We start from the raw sequence: 26,446 nt of genomic DNA on the forward strand, positions 1-26,446 counted from the left end.
AATTTACTTTAAATTATGACATATTTTGACTTCAGTTAGTTAAGTTTGACATTAGAAGGTTAATGTGACTTAAAAGCAGTATTTTAAACATACAGTAATGTGACCGCAGGAATTAGAAGAGGGTTCTATCCTGCAGCACCAAAAATCACAAGTTTTAAATACCATTTTCTCTAAGCAAGTGGTCTTCTAGTTACTTATTCTTTTCTCTCTAAAAATATTACTACACGTTCTCTGCAAGACTACTGCACTTTTTGAAGGCTTACCTTCAAAAGAAGTTATTTCACTTAAAAACCCGAACCTAGCAGCTATTCTACTTCGATAATTAGCAGTTCAGTAACCATTGAAGTTCTTTTAGTCCAAGACAGTGCAGAAACCCATTTACAATTCACTAAGAATAAAGCTCAATATAGGTTCTACAAGCTGAAGTCAGTTCCTTCAGCTTTCCATTGCCTCATTGTTCATTTCCTTTCAGCAATGCAATCATGACACATTGATCATCTACTTCTCTATCAATTCATTTTTGTGTGCGCACGCACCAGACGAGTGTTCTTGCTCCTTACCTTAGAGAAGCTTTTCCTTCTGTCACTCCTTCAGCATGGGCAGGAATAACTTCAATTCCCAAGAGTTGAACAAACAGAACTGAATCCACACCAACTGGAGTCTGCTGTTTTATTTCCCTGATAAGAGCCTGCCAGTTGGGAAATGCTGACCATCAAGCATAGGTCTTAATTACACAAATCCAGAAGCTGCTGCCAACCTTTCCCCATTGAGAAGCATTTGCTTTCTGGTGTTCTTGATGAACAGATTATCACTGGGACATAATTCACTGCTGCTATATAAGTAATTAAATGAAGAAACCTTTTAAACTCAAGGGAATTTTAATAGGTTACTTGCAAAATGTTATTGCAGGCAACAACTTGTACATGATTTTAGTTCCAAACCCACCAAAAAAATCATACAAATCAGCATTGTAAAAGTGTCAAATTAATGCCTTACAGGCTTTGCTGGCAGAATTAAGTTCTAAATTCTAGATGAGGGGAAATGTTACTCTTTTCATTTTTTTCCTTTTCCATGTTTTTTTCTTAGAAAAATTTACAAGTGAAATATTACTACAAAACTTTTTATAAGGAATTTTTGCAAAACATTTACATTTTTTTTTTTTAACCATCAACTATTTTTCTGTTTCAAAATCATTATGTAGATTTAACACCCTATGCTGCACATCAATTCTTGCGGGATGACAATTCAGTGACATGCATAAAAAAAACACCACAAGGCATTAAAATGAAGACTTAAATACAAATATTGTTGCAGTAAAACAGTTATAAAATTGAAAAATAGGACCTAAACATCATGCTTACCTAACTTTGACAAATTAACTTTTTCTCCTAGATTACACACTTTTATTACTGCTCTCATGAAAGAATGCGATAAATAATGACTTAACACCAATTTCTAATGTAATCGGCAACACATACACAAATCTAACCAAAGAAATCATATTGTAAGAAAATAACTATTCTAACACCGGAGTTCTACCATGGTAAATACACTTTGCACTGATAATTACAATAAAGCAAAACTTTTAACGGTGGCAAAGGGAATGAACAGTGAAATGCCATTAAACAAGATACAACTGCACATCTGTGCCCTATTACTTACAACAGCTATATCCCACTGAGTCAAATAAAGGACATTGAAATTTACGATCCTTTTAAGACAGAAAAGTGGATTCAGGATGCTTTGCAGAACAGACCATCAAAATGTTTCTAATTCCAGTGGTAAAATGTGCACCTGCTAACACAAGTTAACGTACTTTAGATGCTCAGAAGCCAACTAGATTTAGATTTTGATACTTCTAGATTAGGGATCCATTGCCAATTAAAAAGGATTTCAGTTTCCTATCAGCATACACAAGTATGCATGAAAAAATTACCTATGAAATGGTTGCGCAGAATGGTCATAACTTCAGCTTACAAAAATCGTTAACCTCTAGGAAACATGGTAATAACATTAGGAAAGCTCTTCTTTGCATAAAGAAACGTATAGCACTGATTGTGAAGCATAATGATAAAATATATATTTGACATTCCATTTCCTATATAATAAAATTAACAGTTAATACTACCTAATGTTCATCTGTATTAAATGTAACATCTAATTGAGTCTGATGTTTTAAGTCCAGATACATCAGTTAAGAGTACTTTAAATAAAATATACAAAAAAATGTACAAAACCCAACTAAAATTTAAAGACTGTTACAAGTCTACAAAAGCTTTAAGAAACTTGAAATTTATAACCACAGTGTAAAATTGTTTTTCTTTAATCTCAAAGCTTTTTTTTTTTTTTTAAATGTAAACTGGAAGTATAAATACCTTCAGTTTGTTATTTTGCTACAAAGGGCTGGCCTAAAGTGTACACAGTGTAAACAATGATTGGTACTCCTCTTGCTTCAAAAATACACAAAACACCACAAGATTGATAAAGTATTCAGATGAGAAGTATAAGTTTTGAGAGAGAATGCAAAGGGTATCTGTTATGTGTCTCAAACCAACAGTTACCAAACACATTCTTCCTTCTTTAATTTGCAGGAAAACAAACAAAAATCTTATCTTTCTTACACTGTACTTCCTTTTGTTACATTAAATATTTTGGCATATTTTTTGTTTTTTTTTTTTAAATAGTGGTCATGAGAATTATCACCAAATGACTATATGTGTAAAAAGTTACATTTATGACTGTGGGAAATAATTCAAAATCCTGAGTATGAAATAGCTGGCCATCTTTCCTCCCTTTAAATGTGGGAGTTTTCACATACGAACTGCAGATTTCCATTGCTGCTGCTTTCTATATCCTCTGTATTCCTACTGATCCAATTCATCTGAAAACATGAAGAAACCTTTCAAATCAAAAGCCATATGAAGTGATAACTGTATTCCCCTTTCTCCATTTTGTTTTATGGTTGGAGTCTCAATGTAAGACTCAATAGGTAACAGATATTTATTACCAGCCCAAGAAAGAAGAGAAAATAAAGACAGTAACATTTAGGGGAAATGAGAGAAAATTTTTACTTGTGCCTTTTTTGGTTAAAATGTGGTAATCAATTCTTCTCTTTGGCTATTAAGTCAAAGCATAAAGAACTCAGCACATTAACCACAAGAAAATAGCTAGTATCATAGAAAGAAGATACTGGAGAGTGATTTACAGCACTCATGGAGACAATTCTCTGATTGTTTCCACGAATTCTAACAAAATTAAAACATTTAAATATTGAGATTTTATTACTTGTTACCTATGAGTTAGAAACAGACCACTGATACTTCAAAATATGAAATACTCAAAATTGACCCAAAAGTTGCCATATTCATTCTTCCTCCTACATAAAGACACCATTAGTTTTGTAAAATCTTATGTTAATATCTTTCTACGGTTGTGTTTCTTCCTACTGTATACACTAATTCTACATAATCTTAGCTCTCCAAAGAAAGAGAGGAATTAGAACTCACTGATTGTCATTTATACGCACTACTATAATGTAGTGGTCAAAATAAATCTGAGGTCCACCTCAGATCCACCTCACAGCATGTATCATCCAGCTGCTAGTTGAGTAACCCTAAAACTCGAGAAAAGACGGCCAAAATAAACTAACACGTTCTGTGGACTGAGCAAAAACCTAAACTATTTCCCCTTTTGTTCAGTCTGTATTCAGTTTTGCTGTGCTTTATGGGAAAAGGATGTTATCATGAAAATATTACAAATTCATATTAAAAACAAAGTACCTTCATAAAATGATATTAACCCTAGTCACGGTCCACCCTGTTTTACATTGATATTATCTGATTTTACAAACACATCAACATACAATGCCAAAATAGAAGGGAAAAGTTCATTTAAAATCATTACATGATATACAGACATATAACTAAAAAAAGTACAGTATGGAAATAATATTTCCCCATCTGTTTATCCAGTACATCAATTTGCGCTGTTTGTATTTTTGAAATTTTGCCTTGTTGCACCAGTGTACACTTTCCATGCTGACCCTCCAACCTGGAACACTTACAGAAGTCAAGACTGATAACACAATTTCCTTCTCCGTAATCCACTTTACAAGCTCACTTCCATATCCTGAAAGGCATGTAAACTTAAGTGCAGCACTAGGCGTCCATATAAATTATCCTTTCAGAATTCTTCCATGTTTGTTGAAACATTAGGGGTTGCTGGGTTTGAATCTTGAGAAATGGCAGCAACAGTGACAATTCTTGGAGAACCAAGAACCTCAGTAACTGAAGAGTCCAGTTCTCCTGAGGTAACAATAGCAAGGGCTGTTCCACCACCCTTCTTGTTCTGATGAGTTTTGACATGTTTCGATAGATGGTCACTTCGCATAAACCTTTTAGAGCATTCTGGGCACTCAAATCTCTTTTCACCTTTTTTAAAAGAAAAACAAAACCAAAATATTAGCAAAAGAGAGCACAGAACAACTTTTGTTTGACCATTTCAATCTGACCCTTTTCTATTGAACATGTGAAATATTTTTCAAAGGATACAATGTTTTCTTCTCTACTTTGATTCTCAGGTCTTTTCAGATTTTGGCAAGCCATTCTTCACTATTAAAACATTCTTAAACATTTGCTATGCTCTAACTATCTAGTGAGTAGTTTGAAATTCAGATCACAAGAGAATTTGTTCACCTCCCATAACTCTGACAGACTAAGTAATGCTACTTGATAGCATTAAAAAAATACATACTTTTACTTAGATTACAATTATGTGAATCCCAGAGTTCCATGAATGTCTCATAAAAATGTATAAAATCAAACTTGAGAGAAAAATTCACCATACTAACAAGTTCTGACAGTGTTTGAATATCATTAGGTTTCTTTTGAGTACAATCTTTTGCAGCTATAAGTTTGAGTGGATTAAAAAAAAAAAAACACACAAAAATCACCTTTATTGAGGGCTAAAAATATGCAGGCTAATAACATTCTTAGTTTCTAAAAGGTCTGCCTTTTTAATCTGAACTGTTAGGAGAGCTTCCTTTATCATCATCTGAAATATCAGGGAAACTTCCCAAAGAGGAAACTGAAGCCAACCACTTCCTCCATTTTGTGCTCCTTTATTTATACGTAAAAGTGTTTTTCAGAGACCTTGAGGCCTTCAGTATCACTGTTTAAATGTGGCCACTATGATCCAGACACAAGCTATTACGTACGTAGAGAGGGGTGACCAACCTGTGTGGGTTCTTCTATGTCTTTGCAACTCATCGCTTCTTGTAAATCGCTTGCCACAAAAAACCCAGTTGCATATAAACGGTCTTTCACCAGTATGCCAGCGCAGATGCGCCCGAAGATGAGATGTCTTGCCATAAACTTTACCGCATCCTTCAATATGGCAGATATGTTGCTTCTTTTTTCCTGGCTCATTGCTGCTTCTAAAAAGATCAAATATAAACAGGTAAATAATTTTATTCCAAAACATTACTAACTGTTGTAGGAAATTACTTCATGATAGTTATAATCCCTTGTCTAAAAAGGAATATATAAACGTACTTTCCAGTAGACAGCACAACAAAAAAGTATATGACAATAGAAAATTAGAAGCCCAAATGACAAAGTGTGACAAGATGCATTAATAACATTTATACACACCTTCCTTCTCCCTCTCTGCAATTGGGACATGAGCACGCAACTCTTCTTGTTCTCTTGCCAGGTTGCACTTCCTGGTCAGAAGCTTGTTGAGCTTGTTGCAGCTGCACTTGTGTTATCTGATCAGGACTAACAGCACCAATTCCTGCATTAGCAATGCCACCTACCGCTACAGTAACAGGTGCTATGGTAGCCTGCTGCACTTTTACTCCATCCTGCCCTTGCTGTTGACCTGTAAAATAAGGAAAAAAGATTCTACAATTTCTCGGCCATTTCAGTAAATGTGCAAGTTAATTTCATACATCTTACAGAAAAGAAAATCCACTTGCAGTTAAGGAAAACAAATATTAAATCCAGCTACTTTTCTTAAGCAGCGCCAGAAGGTGCACCTGCAAGCTTAGATGGCCCTGTTTAACATAATTTCTTATCAGAACAATATGATGCTACAAAATGCTGAACAACACTAAGAAATGTGGACAAGTTTAACAAGTTCTGTTTTTCTCCCTCAAAAGCTGAGATAACAAAATCTTAGAATTATTAAATCTATTTGCCTTGAAAAATACATCAACATTCAGAAAACTAAAAGCTCAATTTGAAAGATGCTTTTATGACATATATAGAACTGTCTCCTCTCCTACAAACTGCATTGAATCACCATTGTGAAAGTTCCTATTTGGTTCAGAGAAAAAGAAATATTATAGGACTAGACTTGAACAAGCTAGCATAGCAGAACTTGTTTTGCAGAAGGAAATACATTTTTAAGAAGCCTACTGAATGAGCTTGAATGAATTAAATGGAATTAAGACTGACTTGATGAATTAACAATTTAGTTTCATTGCAGAAGCTTATTGATCTCATTGACTTTCTCAGTCAAAGACATGCAGGTTGATTGTTTTGATCTACAAGCAAAATAAGGAGTACTCTAGGCAAGAAATGAAGTTTCTTCAGCAGCAGAGTACTGTTGTATTTTCTTAAAAAGTTAGTATGTTAGTATCTGGGAAAATAACATGACAAATAATAGGACACAGAGATAACTTTCAGCTGCAGTAGGACAACACCAAATGCCAGTCCTGCCAATAACAGAAACAGGACAAAAACCCATTAATATACTGCTATTTTCAAAACTTCATTGTCTTCACACAAATGGGAAGTAAAAGGAAACACAACTGTTGTGTTAGAAACCAGCTGTAGTTCTCAGTTAGCCAAAGGTAAATAAATTGAGAGAACTGGCAGATTCACTTGCAGTCTTTTGCAGAACATGAACTGCTCTCAGCGTGCTGAAGAGACCCAAGATGCAAAATTTAATCCACAGTGCCAGCACTGCAAATGATGGCAGCCTAGCGATTGTCACCACAAAAGCTGAAGACAAGTATTGTGGCCTATGTTACTGCTCTCACTAGCAGTTTTTAAGAACTTTTTTAGCTTCACGACTACTTCTAAAGTGAAGAGAGTCTAACACACAATTCTTTCTAGATCTGGCAATCTGCATTTATGAGAAAGTCTGCTTGGCATTTCTAAAAATCTTACGTTCCCCGATTTGACATGAACCAACTTTCAGCCTAAATCAAAGGACAACAACCACACAAGAGTCTTCTGACATCATAATATTCAGCACCACAACTGACACACTTCACTGATCTTGCACATTCCCTCATCTTTGTCATTTGCTCTCCAATGCATACTTGTGTGGTCCATGTGAGGACCGCCTTGAACAACATGATACACCCTACAGCCTTAATCTATTTATTAAGCATAATGTAGCAATACATCTCAGGAGAAGCTGTTCATAAGTGTACAGGAAACAGCAGAAACAAACAAACAAAAAAGAAAATGCTGAAAATAAGGTTATATAATAAGCACAGTTACATGATAATTATATATATTCCTGCAAAGAAAACCCTGAGAAGTTTAATATTGTAATTCCTGGACTTTTTTTTTTTGGAACTCCTGAAAAAGCAGCCAAACAAGCTAGCACAATAGTAGCACACAGGAAAGAAAGAAATGCATGTTGTCCTCTTGTATTTAAAAAAAAAATTAAATTTATTCTGTTTCTAAGATAGTAAAATAAGTATACTATAGGTGAACTGAAATTGTTTTTTCTTTTGAAGAAAAATTAGAGATCTTCCTTCCTCCAAGAAAAAACACCAAAAAAAGCCCACCTAAAGCAATCAGAACATGCTCTTGTCTAGATCTTAAAGTGGAATCACTGCAGTCTTGAGTGATAGAGGATTTTGATTTTTTTTTTTTTTTTTTAAACTACATTCCAGGATCCACTAATGGAACACTAAAGGCTTTGACTTTTACAATTATACTTATTAAGGGAAGAAAAAAGGATACACAGCATGTAAAAAATTACTGAAAATGAAAGTCACTTGAGACTTGAGGATTGACAAAAACGAGTACCATCCTGAAAACAAGAAATTTTCAAGAACTTAAACCAGAAGAACAGTAGCACTACTTTGCTAGAGAAGAATATTAGTCTCTGCAGTGAGGAGCTACAGTAAAAGCTGCAGCAATCACAAGAGATGGAGTAGGTTTATTAGGCCCCAACACTGCAACTTACTCTAGGGAATCTGCTTCAGCGGGGGGGTTGGACTATATGCTCTCCAGAGGACCCTTTCAAACCCTATGATTCTGTGATCCTGTGTAAGCAAAGCTTCAACTGTCCCTTGAGATAAAAACAGAACTTAGATACACCACAGTACAATCTATGGAATGGTACTAGAGCTTATCAGTACAGGTAGCTAGATGAAATGAACTAGAACGTTATGAATGTACTGCTGCATTTTTTCTTCTTATCCTGATGGAGTCTTCACAAGTTGGAAAATAATGGTAAAGATAGATGAGGAATTGTTTGTTTGTTTTTTTAAGTCGAGTTTATTGAAAAACACACACCACTTGATGTATTACTTAACTGTTGATACAAGTTGGCTAAAAGCGTACAAAAGCAAAATTGAGGTACTTTCTAGGAAAAAATATCTGACTTGGTTATAAATTAGTTTATTTTAATTAAAAAAAAAAAACATGCTGATTTTAAAAACAGGTAGTTGAGATAATTATTATACACACAGGAATAATCCAGTGTCACTTTACATGACTTGCTACTAGGGCATAAAAACATCACTTAAAACCTTCTAAAAGTTCTGCTAAAATTATCTTAAAATCTCTTAACATTATTTCCTTCTGATGCACTCCAAACCACAAGGCTCAGTATCACTGTACTTCACCATTCATAATCAAGCCTTGCAGTAAAAAAGGTCTCATGTTCCAACATAGATTTCAGACAGAAGTCTAAACAAATTATTAAATAAAGGAACAAAGTCACACTTCACCTGTGTTATTACAGATGAGTTGTCAAAGTAGTCACTGCACATTTATACTTGCTTGTAGAAGACAGCTTTTCATAATATTCCTGTGACTTTTTTTTTAAACAGTGATTTTTCTGAAACCGTGAAACAATTCAGATCAACAAAAATCACTGAATTTGAACTACTGTACATACTGTCTCAGGTCACAACTCGAGGTCACTACAATATGCTACCACATATTACAACACTGACATCAATGACTTCATTTTATTCTATTTCTTTTGGATAGTAATCACTGTATGCTGTCCTGTAGTCAAATAAAACAACAAAGCAACCTGATATAGTATTTACTTTGAAAAAATCAAGTGCAGTAAGTCTCCCACTCATTAGAATATTGTATATGTGATTATGACAAAGCAGTTAAAAACATGACACACATTTTTCAGACTTCACAAATAGAAAAACTTACATGACTTTAGTCACTAGCCTTAAACATTTAAGCAGTCAATACTCAGTATCACACAACACAGGATCAAATAGTCTTCAGCATCACTTCGTCAGCTTTCAAAGCTAACTTACAAAATAAGAGCACACATAATACAACTTAGACGACAAAGATAGAATGCATTAGCTATCTAAGAAACGATTTCTACAGGGTGATTTACTACTAAAGATCACTGTTACTAGGCTTGGTTATCCAACACAAATGAAAACAAATTTCCTTTTATAAGACATTGCACACACACTCCTATTCTTGTTCTCCTGTAGTAGTAAGCATGAAAAACTATTCGCTGAGTCAAGTAGGACAGAAAGGGAAAAGGCTGTAACTTTGATGATCCGCAGAAGCTTTAGAAAACAGATCTAGGAAGGAAGAGAAATTTAAGACTAAGGAGACTTCTAGTTTCTGGTACTTAGTTCCCCAGAACAATTTGCATAAAGTTCCTGTTGCTGCTATGCAGCCAGTTATTATTCTGCAGTTAAAGAGATGGCAGCATTAATGACAGCAGCCTGAACCTTATTGCAAAATCTATAGCAAAATGTAGCTAGTCAGACTGATTACTGTTACAAAAACCAAACCAAAACAAACCCAAGGCATTGTTTAACTGCACACTCCAGAAATGAAGAAGATTGCAAGCAATATTTATAACTCAATGCGTATGACTACAGGACAACTAAAATAAAGTTAATGACAGGCTGCTTTGGAGGTGACACATCAACTCATCCATTAAAAAATTTGCCAAGACAATGCAGTGGGAGAAAGGGGTCTCACTTCCTCTTCTCCCCTGCGCACCCCAACTGCAGTCTTTGCAATATTTCACAGTTAATCTTTCTTTTTCCAACATCACCCACTAGAAAGGTTTTAAACTGAAGAATGAAGTGAAAATCATGTCTCTAAATTAAACATGAGAGATGGTGAGTCATTAAATTAATAAATTAAACAGTGACAGAGAGACAAAAGTGACTTTCAGTATTGACACAGAAGACAATGTTATTTGGTATTACTAAAACAGTATGCAGATAATACTGCCTCATCTTTTGCCTTGAAGAAGTGATTTATAAAGTTTTGATAAAGAAATGATAGACAATGGGAAATATATTTCCCAGAAGAGAAACTGCACAATGGTTGATGCAAGGGACCCATGTGATCTTCAGAGAAAAGCAATTTGGAGAAAAAGGAATTGGATTCAACCAACTACTTCAAGAAATATGGGCCATCATAGCACAATGTGGTCAGACATTACAGAAGCAGAAACAAATTCCAATACAAACTGCAGCATTGCACTGACATCTTTCTTTTCTGCTTCCTATACTGACAATGCAACAAGTTTCTATCTTTTGCCTGTTGTCCAACCTGGCAATATTCATACAATCTTGGCATCTTCTCTACAGAAACCTTTCTTCCCATGTCAAATGGAATAGTGTACTCAAAAATTAATGATGAGCATCAAATTAAGCAGCTTCTATGAAAAATACCACTTAAAAGTATAAGGATTAAGACAGAAGTAGTTCATGAGTTTTCAATACCTTAAAGAATATTAAGTGCTTTCCCCTTGGTACAAGAATCATATGCATAGAATCATAGAATCACCAGGTTGAAAAAGACCTCCAAGATCACCTAGTCTAACCATCCACCTACCATTGACGTTTCCTCACAATACTGGCAAAACAAAGACACAATACAAAGCTTAAGAAATTTCACGAAGATACTTTAATAACTTAAAAACTGCTAGGCTTCTTACAAGTGCATTAGCACAGCCTGAAGTCACCTCAATATCTTCAGACAGAAGAAAAAGGTTCCAGCTAGTATTACTTTTCATTTAACAGAAAGCCTATTTCATCTTTATTACTGTTAAACAACAAAGAGCTATGTCAAATACAACACAGAAAGACCTATACAGGAACACTGTAAGAAAATAAACATGGTGCTGCATTTGCACAAAACTTGGTACTGTGCAACCAAGTAGAGGTTACAGTCAAAGCAAGGTAAGAACTTCGGTATTCTGGATTGCTGCTGTGATTTTAACAGGCTTCAACAGAAAACATGCTCAATTTACTATGAAGGAGCAGCAATCAAAAAAAATCTTGTTATCCTACTGCTAAAGTTTGAGAAAAACTTATTTTCCTTTTTATTGAAAAAAAACCACCAACAATCAAATAAAGAAGTGTATTGGGAATAAGTGCTCAAGAACATTTCTCTGCAGACGGAAAATAGTAGTTCCCTATGTACTAAACCTCAGAGCAGACAGATAACTGAAAATCCAACTACCAACAGTGCTGCACAATGTCAGGTAAGCTGCATGCAAACTAATAGTAGATGCAAGAAACGCAGCCCTTAAAAGTTTAAGTGAACATCTCTCTGTATTCCACTACCACATCCCAATTCCCAGCTACATACAGCTCATAACCACAAAAGAATGCGTCTCAGTCCTTTATTGCATCTCTTCCCCTTTACTTTAAAATGAATGGCAAGAGAGCAAAAGTTTGCTGACAGTCTCTACAATACAACCAGAAGAGCTCAATACCTGACTAACTGTAACAATAAAGAAGCTACATACAGATCCTACACAATTCCGCCATATGGAAATCAAAATACTGTTTTCTGGAATTTCTCACAAGTCTGTTTTTAGCATCTTGATTCCTCTTCTGAATATTATGATGCAAATAGCAATAGTTTGATCTTAAAGGCACAGAAGGAGGCTGAGAAGAAAAAAAAAAAAACAAAAAAAATAAGCTCAGGTTTCAGTAGCCTGTCCTTTCTGTTTGTTTTGTTTTTTTGTTGTTTGTTTTTGCTTTTAACTATAGTTTAGCTAGTTAACATTTTATGTTCTCATGTCCATGCTAGACTAAGAGATTCATAAATGTCCTTGAAGTAAACATTTTGGTCACATGTGATGCTATCTTTATATTGATAAAGATAAAAGTAAGCGTGCCTCTGTGCACAAGAGGCATTAGTAAGCAGGTATGTACATGGAAAGTGGAAAATCCTTTGAACAGAAATGAAGTTTGCTGACTTTAGACTAATTCAGACAGCATTTGATAATTTGTTCAGAATTAAAAAAAATAAAATGTTGGTGATGAAGACCAATTTGTTTATTTATAATGTCATATTTTGCCTTTATCAGGCAAGGACCAGGAGAGCTACATCTTAAGAGCCATGTAAATCTGTAGGACAGAAGTCTTTGAAAGTTCTGCCAGTATTTCTGCAACATTGTTACCCTGTAAAAGTAAATCTTACTTGCTCTTTCTTTCTGATACAGAACAAATTGAAGAGCTTGATGTTTCACACATTTTCTTGCCAACAGCCAAGAGAACAAGTCAATCAAAGCCCATTATCTTTCAGTGTTCAGTATTCAGAAAATTGGACACATCAGCACTTGAAACCATTCAATAAATTAAAGAAAGTCAGACTAGTACCTAACACATATGCCAAGCTGTTTTCCACTAGAGGATATTAAGCAGCCATTTCCTTTTTTTTTTTTTTAAAAATAAGGATGATACTTAGTCTCCCAGATTATCAAGATGACAATATGTGATGGGATAAGAATGGCTTACCAATGACTGGCTGATCAAGATACAGTGCTGTCAGCCAGCATCAGCAGTAGCAAACATCACACCTAACTCCATTCTTAAGAAAAACTATTAAACATCCCCCAAGCAAAGCTGTTTCAGCAGATTATGGACGTCCAGAGCTTTTGTCCTGGTGAAAATTTCATGAGAAGAGCAAAACAACCACAACAATGACATTTCATACATAGCTCTGACTACTATGCTATAGCATATTAATAAAATAACTTTAAATTTATCCATTAAAAAAAAATTACTGACCATTGAAAGATTAGTTGTTTCTTCATAATGATATTTTTTATACTTGAAATTAATGTTCCGCCTTAAAAACACGCTGTCCCATTACATAATATAGTTAGATATTAAGTAATCATCATTAACATCCAACATTTTTTATGTACTAAAATAATAAGAGCCAATTTCTCACATCTACCACGATGAGAATCTTGTGAAGCAACTTTGTGACAATGCACATTGCACCAAGGAAGCTACCGAAATCAGATTTTGAGTATCATTTCTCTCTCATCTCTTTTTTCTCTTCCTTTACACAGCTGTAACAGACAAACAAGTAGTTGGCTTAATATGGGTTTAAGTGTATTTAATCCATTTTGTTTTAAAACACTAACAATCTGATGAACTTGTGCAGTACTCATAATTGTATGCTTGCTTGCTAGTTTCTAAATAAGAAAATTCAGCCTATTCTTTTCTTGCTGTATATACCCTGGTTTCTGACAACAGGATACAAGAGAGGTAAGGGCAAGAACTGATACTCTTAGAGATAACCTCTATTGTTGAAACACTCTAAGAATATAAAATAGGGAAATAGTTTTAATGATGCTTTTCTTTGAAAAGCTTAAGAACTAGCATCTAATTCTAGAAGATGATAGCATAGAAATAGCTCATTAGAAACTTGTTTCACCCTGCAGTTATGAGCAAAGCAAGTATTTTAAATACCTCCCCTTCCTGCTTTCCATGGAAGCAGCAATAAAGTTACACCTTGCTACTCACAGAAAAGGCAAGTGTTCTTTTATTGAGGCATTTTTACTAGATTATTCTCCATTTAGCTGAATGGGAAGATTGTACACTCACACAAAGTTCAGAACACCATATTAATACTTTATTTTTAAACTACCATTGCCTACTCAAACATTTGCTGTCATCAGCAAGGTTTCTCGTTAAATTCCTTCTACCACTATTTTCAATTTCAGTTTAAGAAAATCCAACACAGCAATTTTGTCATTAGAAGACTAAATGCTTCTAATTACCTTGAAGCATTTGAAAAGAACACCAGTACTAGAACATTTAGAACACTGAGGTTCCGCAACAGTTCTCAGCTAAGGCAACCTGAGAACAGATGCAAGTGACCTTTCATGACTTTGGAAGAAGTACAGTAAGTTTTGATACTCTTCCCAACTACATCCCCAGAGCCAAGTAACATTAAAAACTGCAAAAGCTAAGCAGAAATCCTGCATTTCTTCTGCCTTTGTAGAAAACAGCTCAGTTCTTTGTACTTATCTTTCTTATTACAGATCCCACAGGTTTGTAGCTTGTATTTCTTTCAAGGTGTTTGCCACAGCTTGCTTCCCAGTGAGCATCCAGGGAAACACTGGATGATGTTCTGAAAACCTCAAGTAATCACCATACATTAGTTCCTTTGATTCTCACACTGGGTAATTATATATGCCAGTTTGCAGCTATAAAAATATGGCTATTTTAAACCCTTTTCATGTTGTCACTGCCTATGGCTACCCCTCCTTGCTCAGCTCACTATCTTATGACTCTATACATACTCACTGTCACACTAATATGAGCAAGGAGATCCAATGATTACATTGTCATGAAAATATACTTTCATTTAACAAAATAGATGTAATATTCTAGGACTTTAGGCTAAACCCCTTCCCTTCCTTGGTAACTAACACAAAAGAATGAGATAACAGCAGATTGTGAGTTGTCCAAAGGATCATTCAATTTCTCATAATAGAAGAGTTTGAGAACACTAAATAAAAGGTCCTTAACACAACAATTAAGACAGTGTATTTATTTCAGACAAGCAGTGAACATGTGAAAAAAAAAAATGGACTAAAAAAAAAAAAAAGGATAAGTTAATGGAAGAAAAATAATTCAAAGATCAAGTATAAGTAGCACTTCTGGCTCATGAAGATGTTAGCAGCAAATCATTTAAGAGTGGGAAAAACGATTACTTTTGTATGTAATCAACATCAGATGTGATGAGAAACTAAATACTTAATTAGAAACACCTTTGACTCACAGTCTTTAAGTTGCATGCATTTAATCTTGTATGCTTTTTCCTATTTGAAACATTATACTAAATTCTTCAAACTCTCCTGCGAAGTCTAAACCAGAATGGTAGTAACATGTAAACAATCTCTTCTTTTTCTGAACAGCAAGTCAGAATTAGTGACTCACACAAGAAGAGTCAATAAAGAAGCAAAGGGAAAACAAAGCATACGATGGATGTAGACAAATCTGAGAAATACAAGACAGGATGAGAACTGAGATGCTGGCAAACTGTGCAACTACTAACAGTAGCAGAATGAAAGTAGCTTGTCAAGAAGGAAAAAAGCCTTAGAAACTCACATTACTAGAAATTATGAAAGCAAAGAATGAGGCTCATGACATTTTTTCAAGCATCCTAATGACAACACTTAGTATTGAACTCACATAGTCATTAACAACTGCTTTAGAATCCACAGCACATCCCTATAGAAGTCTCTTAAAACTCCCCAGTTGCAGTGCTGCCAGGCAGCAAACCTTTCCACTGAACACAAGCCATTCCTCCATTTTGTTCTGATGGACAAACTACCAATTCCCCATCATTCAGGCCACATCAACGCTCATCTTAAAATGACTTCAGTCACAATGTGGTGGGATCTGGGAACTCTTGCTTAAAGCAAGTAAATAACAAAGCTGTAACTTTTATCTTCATGTTTTCAAAACAAAAATAACTCAGTAAGAAAAGCTAAACATCATATAACAAAATTATTTCAAGAAACGTAATTAAGATAGACGCAATTTCAACCTATTAACTCTTTTTCCTAAGTAACTAAGTTATTCTGTAAAGCCACTGTTCACACCAGTAGGAGAGGATCTGTATATTTCTGCTGCCAGCAAAAACAATGAACAAGTTCAAAAGAAGCTTGAGACCTCTACTGACCACCCCAGTATAAGAACAGGCAGAACACAAAACCCTTACAGACAAAACATGAATTGTCACCGTTTTCTTGCAGTGTAACTGGTCTTAATAAAACTGATGTTTTATTTCACCCCATATTCATCAGCACCCACAAATACTCATGCTATCGTTAGTACAAATATACTCCAAGATCAACACAATGAGGGATGAAGTAAATTAGTTCACCAAAAGGAAATGGCTTCACAAATTATTCTTCTTAGAACCATCTAATACTAAAACAAATTACTTTTGTCAATTAACACATTTGGGCAAATAAAAGGAATTGAAAATAGGCTTTAAAAAGGCAAAGGCTATCTTATTTTAAGAGACAGGGAGAATCTTTTGATCTTGCACCCACACCTATCGCAACAGAAGCTTTGAAAAAAAGGCAAGAGAATTGTCTATTACCTGCATGAACCCAAGCTTATTTGGGACAAATTCATAAGTCACCATCTATTTTACTTCTGATTAATACCACAGACTTTCCATTCCACAGGGAATCACATATAAAACATGAACTCAGAAAACAGAAAAATGCACTTCACTTTGTACAGAACTAGCTTGCTTAAAGGCTATGACTGGTACTAATCTCACAGCAAGGCAGGTGTATACAGATCCCTGCACGTTCAAGTGATCACAATTGCATTTAGGTTTGATTAACTTTTAAATAAATCACTATTCACAGATCTTGCTTTAAAGCTCAAATAGTTAGTTTCTACATCTTTCTCATCCGGCTTCCTCCCCCTGCCCCCTTCTATTTTTAATTCTTCTTTTGAATGACACTTTCTACATTTTTTTTCTGTAAAACTTCACAGACCCTTAGGGTGGTGTGGACAGGAAGTCATGCCTGAAAGTCACTTGGTACATCGTCACTGCTCACTCAAGCAAGGCCACTCTACAGCTGGCTGCCAAGGACCATGGGTTTTGAAGATCTCCACACATGGAGACACCACAACCTCTCTGGGCATCAGCACTCAGTCACCCCCACAGTTAGAAGTAACTTTCCTCTTCACTGATACTGAATGAATATTCAGTTGGGGTGTGAAAGTGAAAAGATGAGAACTCCTTTGCTTTTGCCTTGCTTTTTGACATATAGTTCAAAAGCTACCAGAAATAACGTGCTTGAGCTTTTAACTTAAAAACAAACAAAAAACACCAAACATTTATTCGCCTTCCTTGGTTTACAACAGAACCTATACATCTCGAGACAGGAAACAGTAACAAATTTAGAGAAATTAACCAAAATATGGCTTTTACTTGAAATTTTTTTTCTTCCCATTGTGAGATTTGTCCCTATTAGAATTTAGCATTTTAAAAAAACCCAAAAACCTAACCAAAAACACCTCAAAATATCTAAACAGGTTTTCCCAACACAGTTCTCTAGCTTAACATTTCCGTGTTAATTTTAAGCTAAGCTTGTTATTTGCATTGAATTACTTAAGAGTTATATTGCTTTACCTACCTTACCCTTCTGTAAAATAATTTGGAAAAACAACGTTCATAAAACAGAAATATGGCACAAATAAAAGAACAGTTATTTCAGAGATACACTTATTGTTGTTTTATTATTATTATCCCCTGAAAATCGGCTGGTTGGATCAGTTTGGTTTGCTCAAAGGATAGAGAGCCTTCTTTCTTTTCTCCTAACAAAGCTAGAGCACCTGAATCAATGGACGGGTTGAATTCTTCACAATCTCTTCCCTGACACTTTCTGGACATCCTCCACACTGCTCATTTCTAACACCTACTTTCACTGCTCACTTGTAGCAAATGGTCCACTTCTGGAAAGTCCAATTAACATAACAAAAGAGTTGACATTGACAAGCTTAGGTACTGCAGAAAAAAGAATGGAAATATCAGTCCGCAGATGTTATGACAGAAAGTCTTCTAAAAAGTAAACTGCTCAGTTAACAATAGCAAAAACTTCAATTTAAAAATACAAAAGAGCAACAAAAAAATGAATTTGAGGAAGCTAATAGCCCTTAACAAGTCAGCTTATTCTTTATAATTGGCAAGCAGTTTAGATGTTAGCATGTTTAAAGAACCATAGAATCATTTGAGTTGGAAGGGACCTCTAAAGGTCATCTAGTCTAAGGAACAGGGACACCTACAGCTAGATCATATTGCTCAGTGCCTTGTCCAGCCTAATCTTGAACGTCTCCAAGGATGGGGCATCCACTACCTCTCTGGGCAATCTGTTCCAGTGCTTTATTACCCTTATCATAAAAAGCTTTTTTCTTACAACCAATCTAAATCGCTCCTCTTCTAGTTTGAAACCATTTCCACTTGTCATATCACAACAAACCCTGCTAAAGACCCTGCCCCTTCCTTCTTATAGACCCAGTGTATAATCAAGGAATATAAAGATGTTATAATTACGAAACAAACAAGAGAGGTTAGCAAAGCAGATTATAACAACAAAAAGAGAATAGGTAGAATGCTTACCTGTGTTCTGGGCTCACTGCAAAACTCCAGAGGAGGGATCTCCAGAAGAGATCCTTCCCCACTGGTAGCCAGCTCTTAAATGGGTCTAGGAGAGGTGCAGCCAGGCTCCACCCCTTCCGGCAGCACAGGTGAATTGCCTTCACCTGTGCTCCCAGGGCTGACTCATGGCTCACCTCAGGTGATCAATCAGAGGTTCATGCCGTGATTCAGCAGTTCCCATACACCCTCCCTTTAGATACTGACAGGTTGCAGTCAGGTCTCTCCAGAGTCTTCTCCAGGCTGAGCAGACCCAGCTTTCTCAGCCTGTTCTCACAGAGGAGGTGTTCTATCCCTTACATCATTTTTATGGACATCCTCTGGAGGCACTCCAACAGTTCTATGTCTCTCCACATCTGGACGCAGCACTCCAGGTGAAGTCTCACCAGTGCAGAACAGAGGGTCCTATATTCACCGGCTTGCACAAGATCTCCTGACATCAAAGCAGTCAGAGGCAATTCAGATGGCTTCCCTCTCAAGCAGGTAGTGCCACTAGCATTTTAAAGAGTTGAGAATCTGGCTATTAAAATGAGGAGCCAGGTAAAAGAAATTTCTAGAGTACTTTTTTCTTTTTCTGCTGAAGAGTACTTGGTAGTGGCTGGAGATCCGCATGGGTAATCACAGCCTCTGCTCTTTCTCTTGCCCAGACACAGGCCTACTTACAGAGAAAGACTAAGGCTTTGAATGTCTTAGTTCATTGATTTGGACAGTTTCTAGCTCCAATTCTGTCTTCTTTCCTCAGAGACAGCCAATAACCTTCTTTTTCTTCAAAAAGCTAAGAAACCTTTCTGTCCTTAGTTCTAACTGCAAAGCCCTAGTACCAAGCTTGATATTAAGATGATGTTAACTGGAGTTAATTGATCTGAGTGGATTTATCTCTGCTAAAGGTTTGTTTTATAGTTACTTGACAAACATAGGCACAGCACTTAATTTTTTATTTCATAACCATCCCTTAGTTGAATACTTGATATAGCAGTAAAACAGTGCTGCACATCATGTTCTCCTTTCCATGCCACTCTGCTCCAGAACTGGTAATCAGGAAGTTTCACAGTAGACATAACTAGAGAAGGAAACTGTAACTTAATTCTCACATTCTCAAAGTTCTTTATTAGAACCTCAGTTCTTAAGAAGGAGAAACAGAACTTCAGATAAGGAGGAAAGATTGGCAGATTCACAGCTGCCGATATAAAAGTGCTACAGAAGTAGCTTACCTAAGTTGGTATGGAATTCAATGGTAATACAGTTTAAGTTCAGTTAACACACAAACGCTCTATGACTAAGGCTTCACTTCTCTAGGATCACACTTCTGATTAATTCTCCTTCCTTCATCCTCAGTAACAAATCTAAACCATCACAGAATAAAATGAATCATAAAATGACCTGGGTTGGAAGGGATTCTGAAGATCATCTAGCTCCAATCCCCTATGGGTAGGGTTGCCACCATCTAGAATCAGGCAGTCCAGGGCACATCCAACCTGGCCTTGAACACCTCCAGAGATGGGACATCTGCCATTTCTCTGGGCAGCCTGTTACAGTGCTTCACTACCCTCTGCATAAAGAATTTCCTCCTAACATCTAACCTAAACCTGCCTTCAAGTTTAACGCCATTCCCCCTTGTCAATCTCAGATCATGTACAAGGGCTGCTCCAAAAATAATGCCTCCTATTTATTATGTTGGCCCATAACATCAGGGGGGAATACTGGCAGTATGACAGTAGAGACTAAGCCTTCCCATCAGTATTCCCTTAAATTTTGTTGGCGTGCAACAGATGGCAGCAGCAGGGCAGTCCGACAGAATGGTGTCTGACATGCAAGTGCACATGAAGCAGAAGTACAGAACTGAATTCCCCCATGGAAAAAGAATGGTACCCACTAACATTCGAATGATGCTTGCTGAACATTTATGGCCACAAAACAGTGAAAGTGAGCACAGTGAGATGATAGGTAGTGCTTTTCAGAGGTGGTGACAGAAACAGTAGGTCACCTCCATTGGCACATATTGTTTCTAGAAGAGTGGTATGCAGGCTCCTGTTCATCACTGGCAGAAATGCAGAGGTAATGGTGGTGATTATTTTGAAAAATAATGTTTTGTAGCTCAGAATTTGCTCTATCAAATACTATCATTGTGCTCTATGTTTCTGCTAGTTTCCATTGAAATAAACAAGAGGCATTGCTGTCAGAGCAACAGATGTAAAAAGTTGCTCTTCAAATCTACTCTCCAGAAGAGACCACACACAATCAGAGGTGCAGACAAGGCAACTGAATAAGATGATATCCAGAATACCTTGTTTGAATAGCTACATTTGTAACCCATTAGTAAGCAGAGAAGAGAAAAAAAAACCTACTTAGAGCATATAGGAAAATTTCTTCTGTCCCACCCCCAAATCTGCTTTCAAAGCAGGACTTCCATTCCTCTAAACCCTTCTTACTTTAGAGCAAGATCAGCCAACCAGCACCTTCCCATCAAGAACAATTTTCCAAGGCAAATTATTCCGCAAAATTTTGTACAAGTTGGTCAATTCCCATGAGCTGAAATTTCTTTTTGAAGCATTACAGCCAAACGCAAGGTCAAGCTTTTAATTCTCAAACCCCAGATTAACATTTCTAAAACATTCCTTAAATCGACCAAGTTGAATGCATCCAACCCAACTCTCTGTATTTCAACATGTCATTAAGTGCTAAAGAGCACTAAAACTGACAAAATTCTTCCAACAGCAAACTTCTCATTATCAGCGTATGTTTAGCCTCTTCAGAAGTACTTAAATCAAAGGGTACAATCCTTTCCTTTGTTTATATCATAGCACATGATTACGAAAAAAAAGATCGAGACAATATGGTGCAACATTATTCACGTAGACTGGACACTAGAAGCTTTTCCTTACAGTTTCATAATATAACAGATTGTAGTTGGGTTGTTGACAAAAGGTTGTTTATTAGAAGTAATAAAATAGAAGACCTCTGCTCATATGAAGTAAAATCAAGTTCTTCTAAGGAGTTTACAAATTGGCAAAGAGAGCCCCTAAATTGAAAGCTTGCAAATTTTACACATGAAGTTTCCTTGTGGGTCTCTGCAGTGCTCTTGTGCAGAACTTTATGATTAAATTCTCTATTCTAGCCCAGAACTTTTTAATAGCTTCCTCCCCAAGATTAGGCCAGCATAACCAAGCAGGTATTTCAGAATGCATATCAAAAGTTCATCATCAAGTATCAATATACAGTTACAAGGCTTTTGTTTCCTTTCTTAAAACAAAGATTAAGTCATTGAAACCATGTTGTGAGTAAGCATACCTCATTCCATTCAATCTTTTTATAAAACTCAAACTTTTGAGGGCACAACGTTAGGAGTTAGTAGAGAATATAATGAATTTCAACATAAATGTGTACCCTGACACAGGATTTCCCTTACTGTCATTGTCCTCATCCTACATTTCCCCATGCGCAGAAAAGTAGTATTGCTGGAAAAAGATTCTGCATTGCTAGTTGTTAATAATTTTTTTTAAACACATAATATCTCTCAAGTCTCGTATTCCCTCCCAAACATAACAGGTTTTTTATAAACTATCCTTAAATGATCCTTTTCTATGTCTTAGCAAATACAAGTAGTTCTACTTAGTTGATATAAGTGGAATATTAGCTCAATGCCTAGAGGTGCTAGCTATTTTAAAATCTGAATCTCAGTGATAAAGTCTCAGAGTTAGAAATTTGAAGTCTACTACACACACACACAAAAAAAAAAAAAAGCCTTTGAAAGTATTAAAAACTGCCTAGCATTCTCACCACGGTAAAAGAACCAACCAAAACCCCATCATTTCAAAAACAAACAAACAAAAGACAACCAATGTAACACTTTGTCAGATCACTCACCTGCAACACTGGTAATAGTAACTGGAACTCCTTGAACTTGAACACCTGCAGCACCAAGGTTGGCAACACTTACTGTTTGAAGATTAGGTACTGAAGCAAGCTGGGCAGCATTCAGGGTGATCGGGGTACCAGCAACAGCCACTGGAGCAATTTGGGCAATGGTTGTGCCACCACTTGAAGACACAGGGGTAATGGTGAGTTGCTGGGGTAACCCAGCATTCTGAACTTGAAGATTTGAAAGGCTTTGCAGATTCTGAACCTGTACAGTCTGCCAACTGATCTGTCCCGATGGTGTTAAAGTTGGAGCCCGGATGAGCACCTGAGTTGGACTTACTGCCTGCAGCTGAACATTCTGCAAAGACTGCTGCTGGATGGTCTGTATAGTTTGCCCTGACTGGAGTTGAAATGACTGTGGAGGAATGGCCTGTATAATTTGCTGCTGAGGCTGCTGAATCTGTATCTGCTGTAGAATAGGTTGACCTACAATCTGTACCTGCTGAAGGGAACCTGACTGATCCTGAACATTCTGTAATCCATTTGACTGAAGCTGACTGGAGCTTTGGGCTTCAGAGTCTGTCGCAGTTGTTTGAGATTCTTCCGTTGGCTGCTCTGAACTGCCGCCTGCTGTGCTTGTGCACTGGCCTGTTTCTGCAGAGCTTACTAAGGTGTCACTGCTAGTTAGAGATGTTGAAGCAGTGGTCGTAGAAGTGGACGATGAAGAAGGAGAGTCTGGCATTGAGCTAACAGAGGCAGAAGTGACCGGTGTAGATGCCAGCTGACTTCCATTGGAAACTCCACCCTCTGTGGATTGGCCAACTTGACCTGAACTTCCTCCAGCTGCCATGTTGTTTATCACAGGCAATGCTAGGGTTACTCCACCAATGTTTATAGGTAAAGTTGTCACCACTTGTGCCTGAGTACCAGGGATGGTTTGCAATTGCAGTGGTATGGAAACACCAGGCCTGATTTGGACTGGGACCGTCTGATTTGCTAGGTTCTGAGCAATAATATTCCCCGAAGCTGTCCTATTTGAAGCCGTGAGGATAGCTTGATTATTTCCTGCAGGAATAAGCTGAATTTGACCCTGTATATCTTGTAGACCAGTAGCATTTGCAGGATTTATTTGAATTTGTTGACCTTCTGTTGTCTGAATCTGTGGTATCACTTGATACTGGACACTACCACTTGGATTTTGTACTTGAATGACTTGAAATTGTCCAGGGGTTGTTGCAGAAGAATTGCCCGATTTAGTTTTTGTAGGAGATGCACTCCCATTGTTACTGCTGGAGGGACTTGGTGCGCTTGAGGCAACGGAAGATCCCTGTTGAGCAACATTATTGTCCTTTGAAGCAGAAGGAGATGCAGCAACAAGCTGCCAAGAGTTTCCAGCGAGCTGAGTTGTTACTAATTCTAACTGTTGTGGCTGATTTTGAAGCTGCACCAACCCTTGATTTGGATCTATAATAATCTGCTGCTGTCCAGTTGCTTGATTCTCACCAGGAGTTCCTATTTTGCTGCAAGTGGCTGCTAGCAAAGCAAGAGGTGAAGGCTGAGAATCCTACCCAGAAAGAGAGAAAACAGAACAGATTCAGGAGAAAAGCATGGGCATTAACCATCAAAAGTAAGCATCCAGATTTACACAGAAAGCAGACAAAAACATGCTTCTGCATAGAGACCAATGATACAGCTCTGAATAAGGAAGTATATGTCTCTGTAAATAATCTTTAAATACAAGCCAATGATTATCAATGAGTACGTGACAACATATGTGCCTGCTCATCCAGTGTTTTTTTCCAAAAATAAGGGCAAATTTTATAAGGACCTCTATTATGTGGAAAGCAGCTCATTGCTGTATACCGCAATCAAGAAGTACATCAAGACAGTAAAAATACTGCACTCCAACAACTAGGCTTCACCCAATCCGAAGAAAGATGCCCTCAGCAGGGAATGCTGCTAGCTGAACACTTAATTTTAAACGCTAATAGTTTGTGCACTTCCCAATTTGGGAGCGCGTGCTTTACCTGTGAGCCTCCAGTTTTCCCTTTTTTATTATTATTGTTGTTATTCTCTGCCTCGGGAGATTTCTCTCCCTCTGTGGGCATAGTTTCCTCCTTCTTTTGATCTGCAAAAATATCAAGTGTAACAGGTTAATTATTCACCTTCATTTATACAATAACAAAACCTACAAGCGTATCCTTTTTGGTTCCCAGCTTCTCGCCCGTATCTCTCCGTAAAAACAACGGCGCAAACCATTATTACAAAAGAACCGAGTCCTGAGAAACGTGGTTTGAAACCCAACCCATGGGGGCTGGAGAGTTAACACCCAGAAAGGGGAGGTTTGGTTTCCTCTCCCGGAGACAGCAGGAGAAAACCACCCACAACCCTCCTCCTCCTCCTGCCCCCCGAAGCATCGGCCACTGAGTGGCCGTCGATGCTTCAGGGGGCAGGAGGAGGGTTGTGCATGGGAGGGAAGGAGGGAGGCAAAGAGAAATGAAGGAGGGAGGGATGTGCACAGGAGGGAGGGCTGCGAAGAAAGGGGGAACGGAGGAGGGCGGCACGGCGGGAGGAGGAGAAGAAAGGGGGCGCGGGAGGAAGGGCGGGGTGAGCGGGGAGACCCGGGGAAGAAACGGGGGGACGCGGGAGGGCGGGATGGAGGGGACGGAGGGTGGAGGGAGGAGCGGAGGGAGGGCGGGAGGGGTGTGCTCGGGAGGGAGGAGGGAGGGGGTTACATACCGCTCATCCCGCATTAATGCCCCGCTGAGGCGCCGCTCTAGGGGGGAGGAGAAGGAGGAGGAGGAGGCGGAGGGTGGGGTGGGGGTAGCGGGGAGAAGGCCGGTCGCAGCCGGAGCGGGGAGGAGCGGGACGGCCTATTTTTCCACGAATGGCCGCCGCTGGGCTGTGGCGTAGCTCCTCTCTCTCCGCCCGCCGCCGCCGCCGGCCTCAGCCCCGCCGCTTTGAGTGACAGTCGCGGGCCGGCCGCCGCCGCCGGGGGGAGGGCGCGCGGCGGCGGGGCGGGGCCCGCCGGGGCCCAACCGCCGCCCACTGAGGAGGAAACCGAGCCCCGCCGCCAGCCCCCGGCCGCCCCTCGCGCTCTCTCCGCCTCAGCGCGGCTCCCCACGCCGGAGGCTGAGGAGGCGGGGCGGGGGCGGGACGCGAGCCGGGCCCGGCAAGGCAGCACAAGGGCGGCCTCGGCCTTCTTCTCCTCCTCCCGCTCGTCTCCGGGCCGCACGGCGGGGGGCGGGGCTGCGCGGCGCGCGCGCTCGTGCGGCGCTTTGACAGCGCGGATGGGTGGGGGGGCGGAGGGAGGCGGGAGGAGGGTGGGGCCTGCGGCACCGAGGGGCGGGGGGAGGCCGACACCTCGCTGCCGGCCTGCCCGCCGCGGCTCGGGCGCCGAGGGAAGGGGGAGCGCGCGAGTGCGCGCCAGTGGCCAATCCAGCGAGGCGGTGGGCGGGGCCGCGCGCCGCACTGACCAACCAGGTTGTGCGCGCCCGCCTCGCTCTCCCCTAACTGACAGCGCGCGGGAAGCTCCGGCGCGGCTCTCGCTGTGGCGGGGCTCCCGCCCTCCTCGCTGGCCCCTCTCCTCCGAGAGACTTCCGTGGTTTCCGTAGGGAAGCCGAGGTCCGCTCTCCCTTCCCAAGTTTGCACCGGCTGGTGGAGCTGATGCTCTCTAGGCGCACTGCTCGGGGGAATGGCGTGCAGGGACCTCTTCCCCACCTGCCGGGCATATTTCCCACAGCCGGTGGCGAGGGGGCGGGAACAAGCCACCTCCTCATTGGCTCAGTTGCGATGGGGGACGCGCGTGGCACGCCGGGATATGTAGTCCTGGGTGAGGGGCTGAGGGGCTGCCGCGTGGTGGGGACGCATGCGCAGAGCGGCAGGTGTCC

General features: G+C 38.8%; 1 protein-coding gene across 1 annotated transcript; it reads right to left on the minus strand.

Annotated features, from left to right (window-relative positions):
- Nucleotides 1-655: 655 nt before the first annotated feature.
- On the minus strand, nucleotides 656-25,488 carry SP4 (Sp4 transcription factor). Its single transcript, XM_042889080.1, has 6 exons — nucleotides 25,296-25,488; nucleotides 24,584-24,684; nucleotides 22,563-24,120; nucleotides 5,652-5,880; nucleotides 5,235-5,434; nucleotides 656-4,430 (listed from the first exon to the last, which is right to left on the minus strand). Exons 1-6 carry the CDS (start codon nucleotides 25,300-25,302, stop codon nucleotides 4,183-4,185), a joined length of 2,343 nt encoding a protein of 780 aa, XP_042745014.1. The 5' UTR covers nucleotides 25,303-25,488; the 3' UTR covers nucleotides 656-4,182.
- Between the last annotated feature and the right edge of the window lie 958 nt (nucleotides 25,489-26,446).

Source organism: Lagopus leucura, unplaced genomic scaffold (assembly GCF_019238085.1).
Source record: "Lagopus leucura isolate 7727_CA_CO unplaced genomic scaffold, USGS_WTPT01 Super-Scaffold_100157, whole genome shotgun sequence".
In the NCBI taxonomy this organism is placed as follows: domain Eukaryota; kingdom Metazoa; phylum Chordata; class Aves; order Galliformes; family Phasianidae; genus Lagopus; species Lagopus leucura.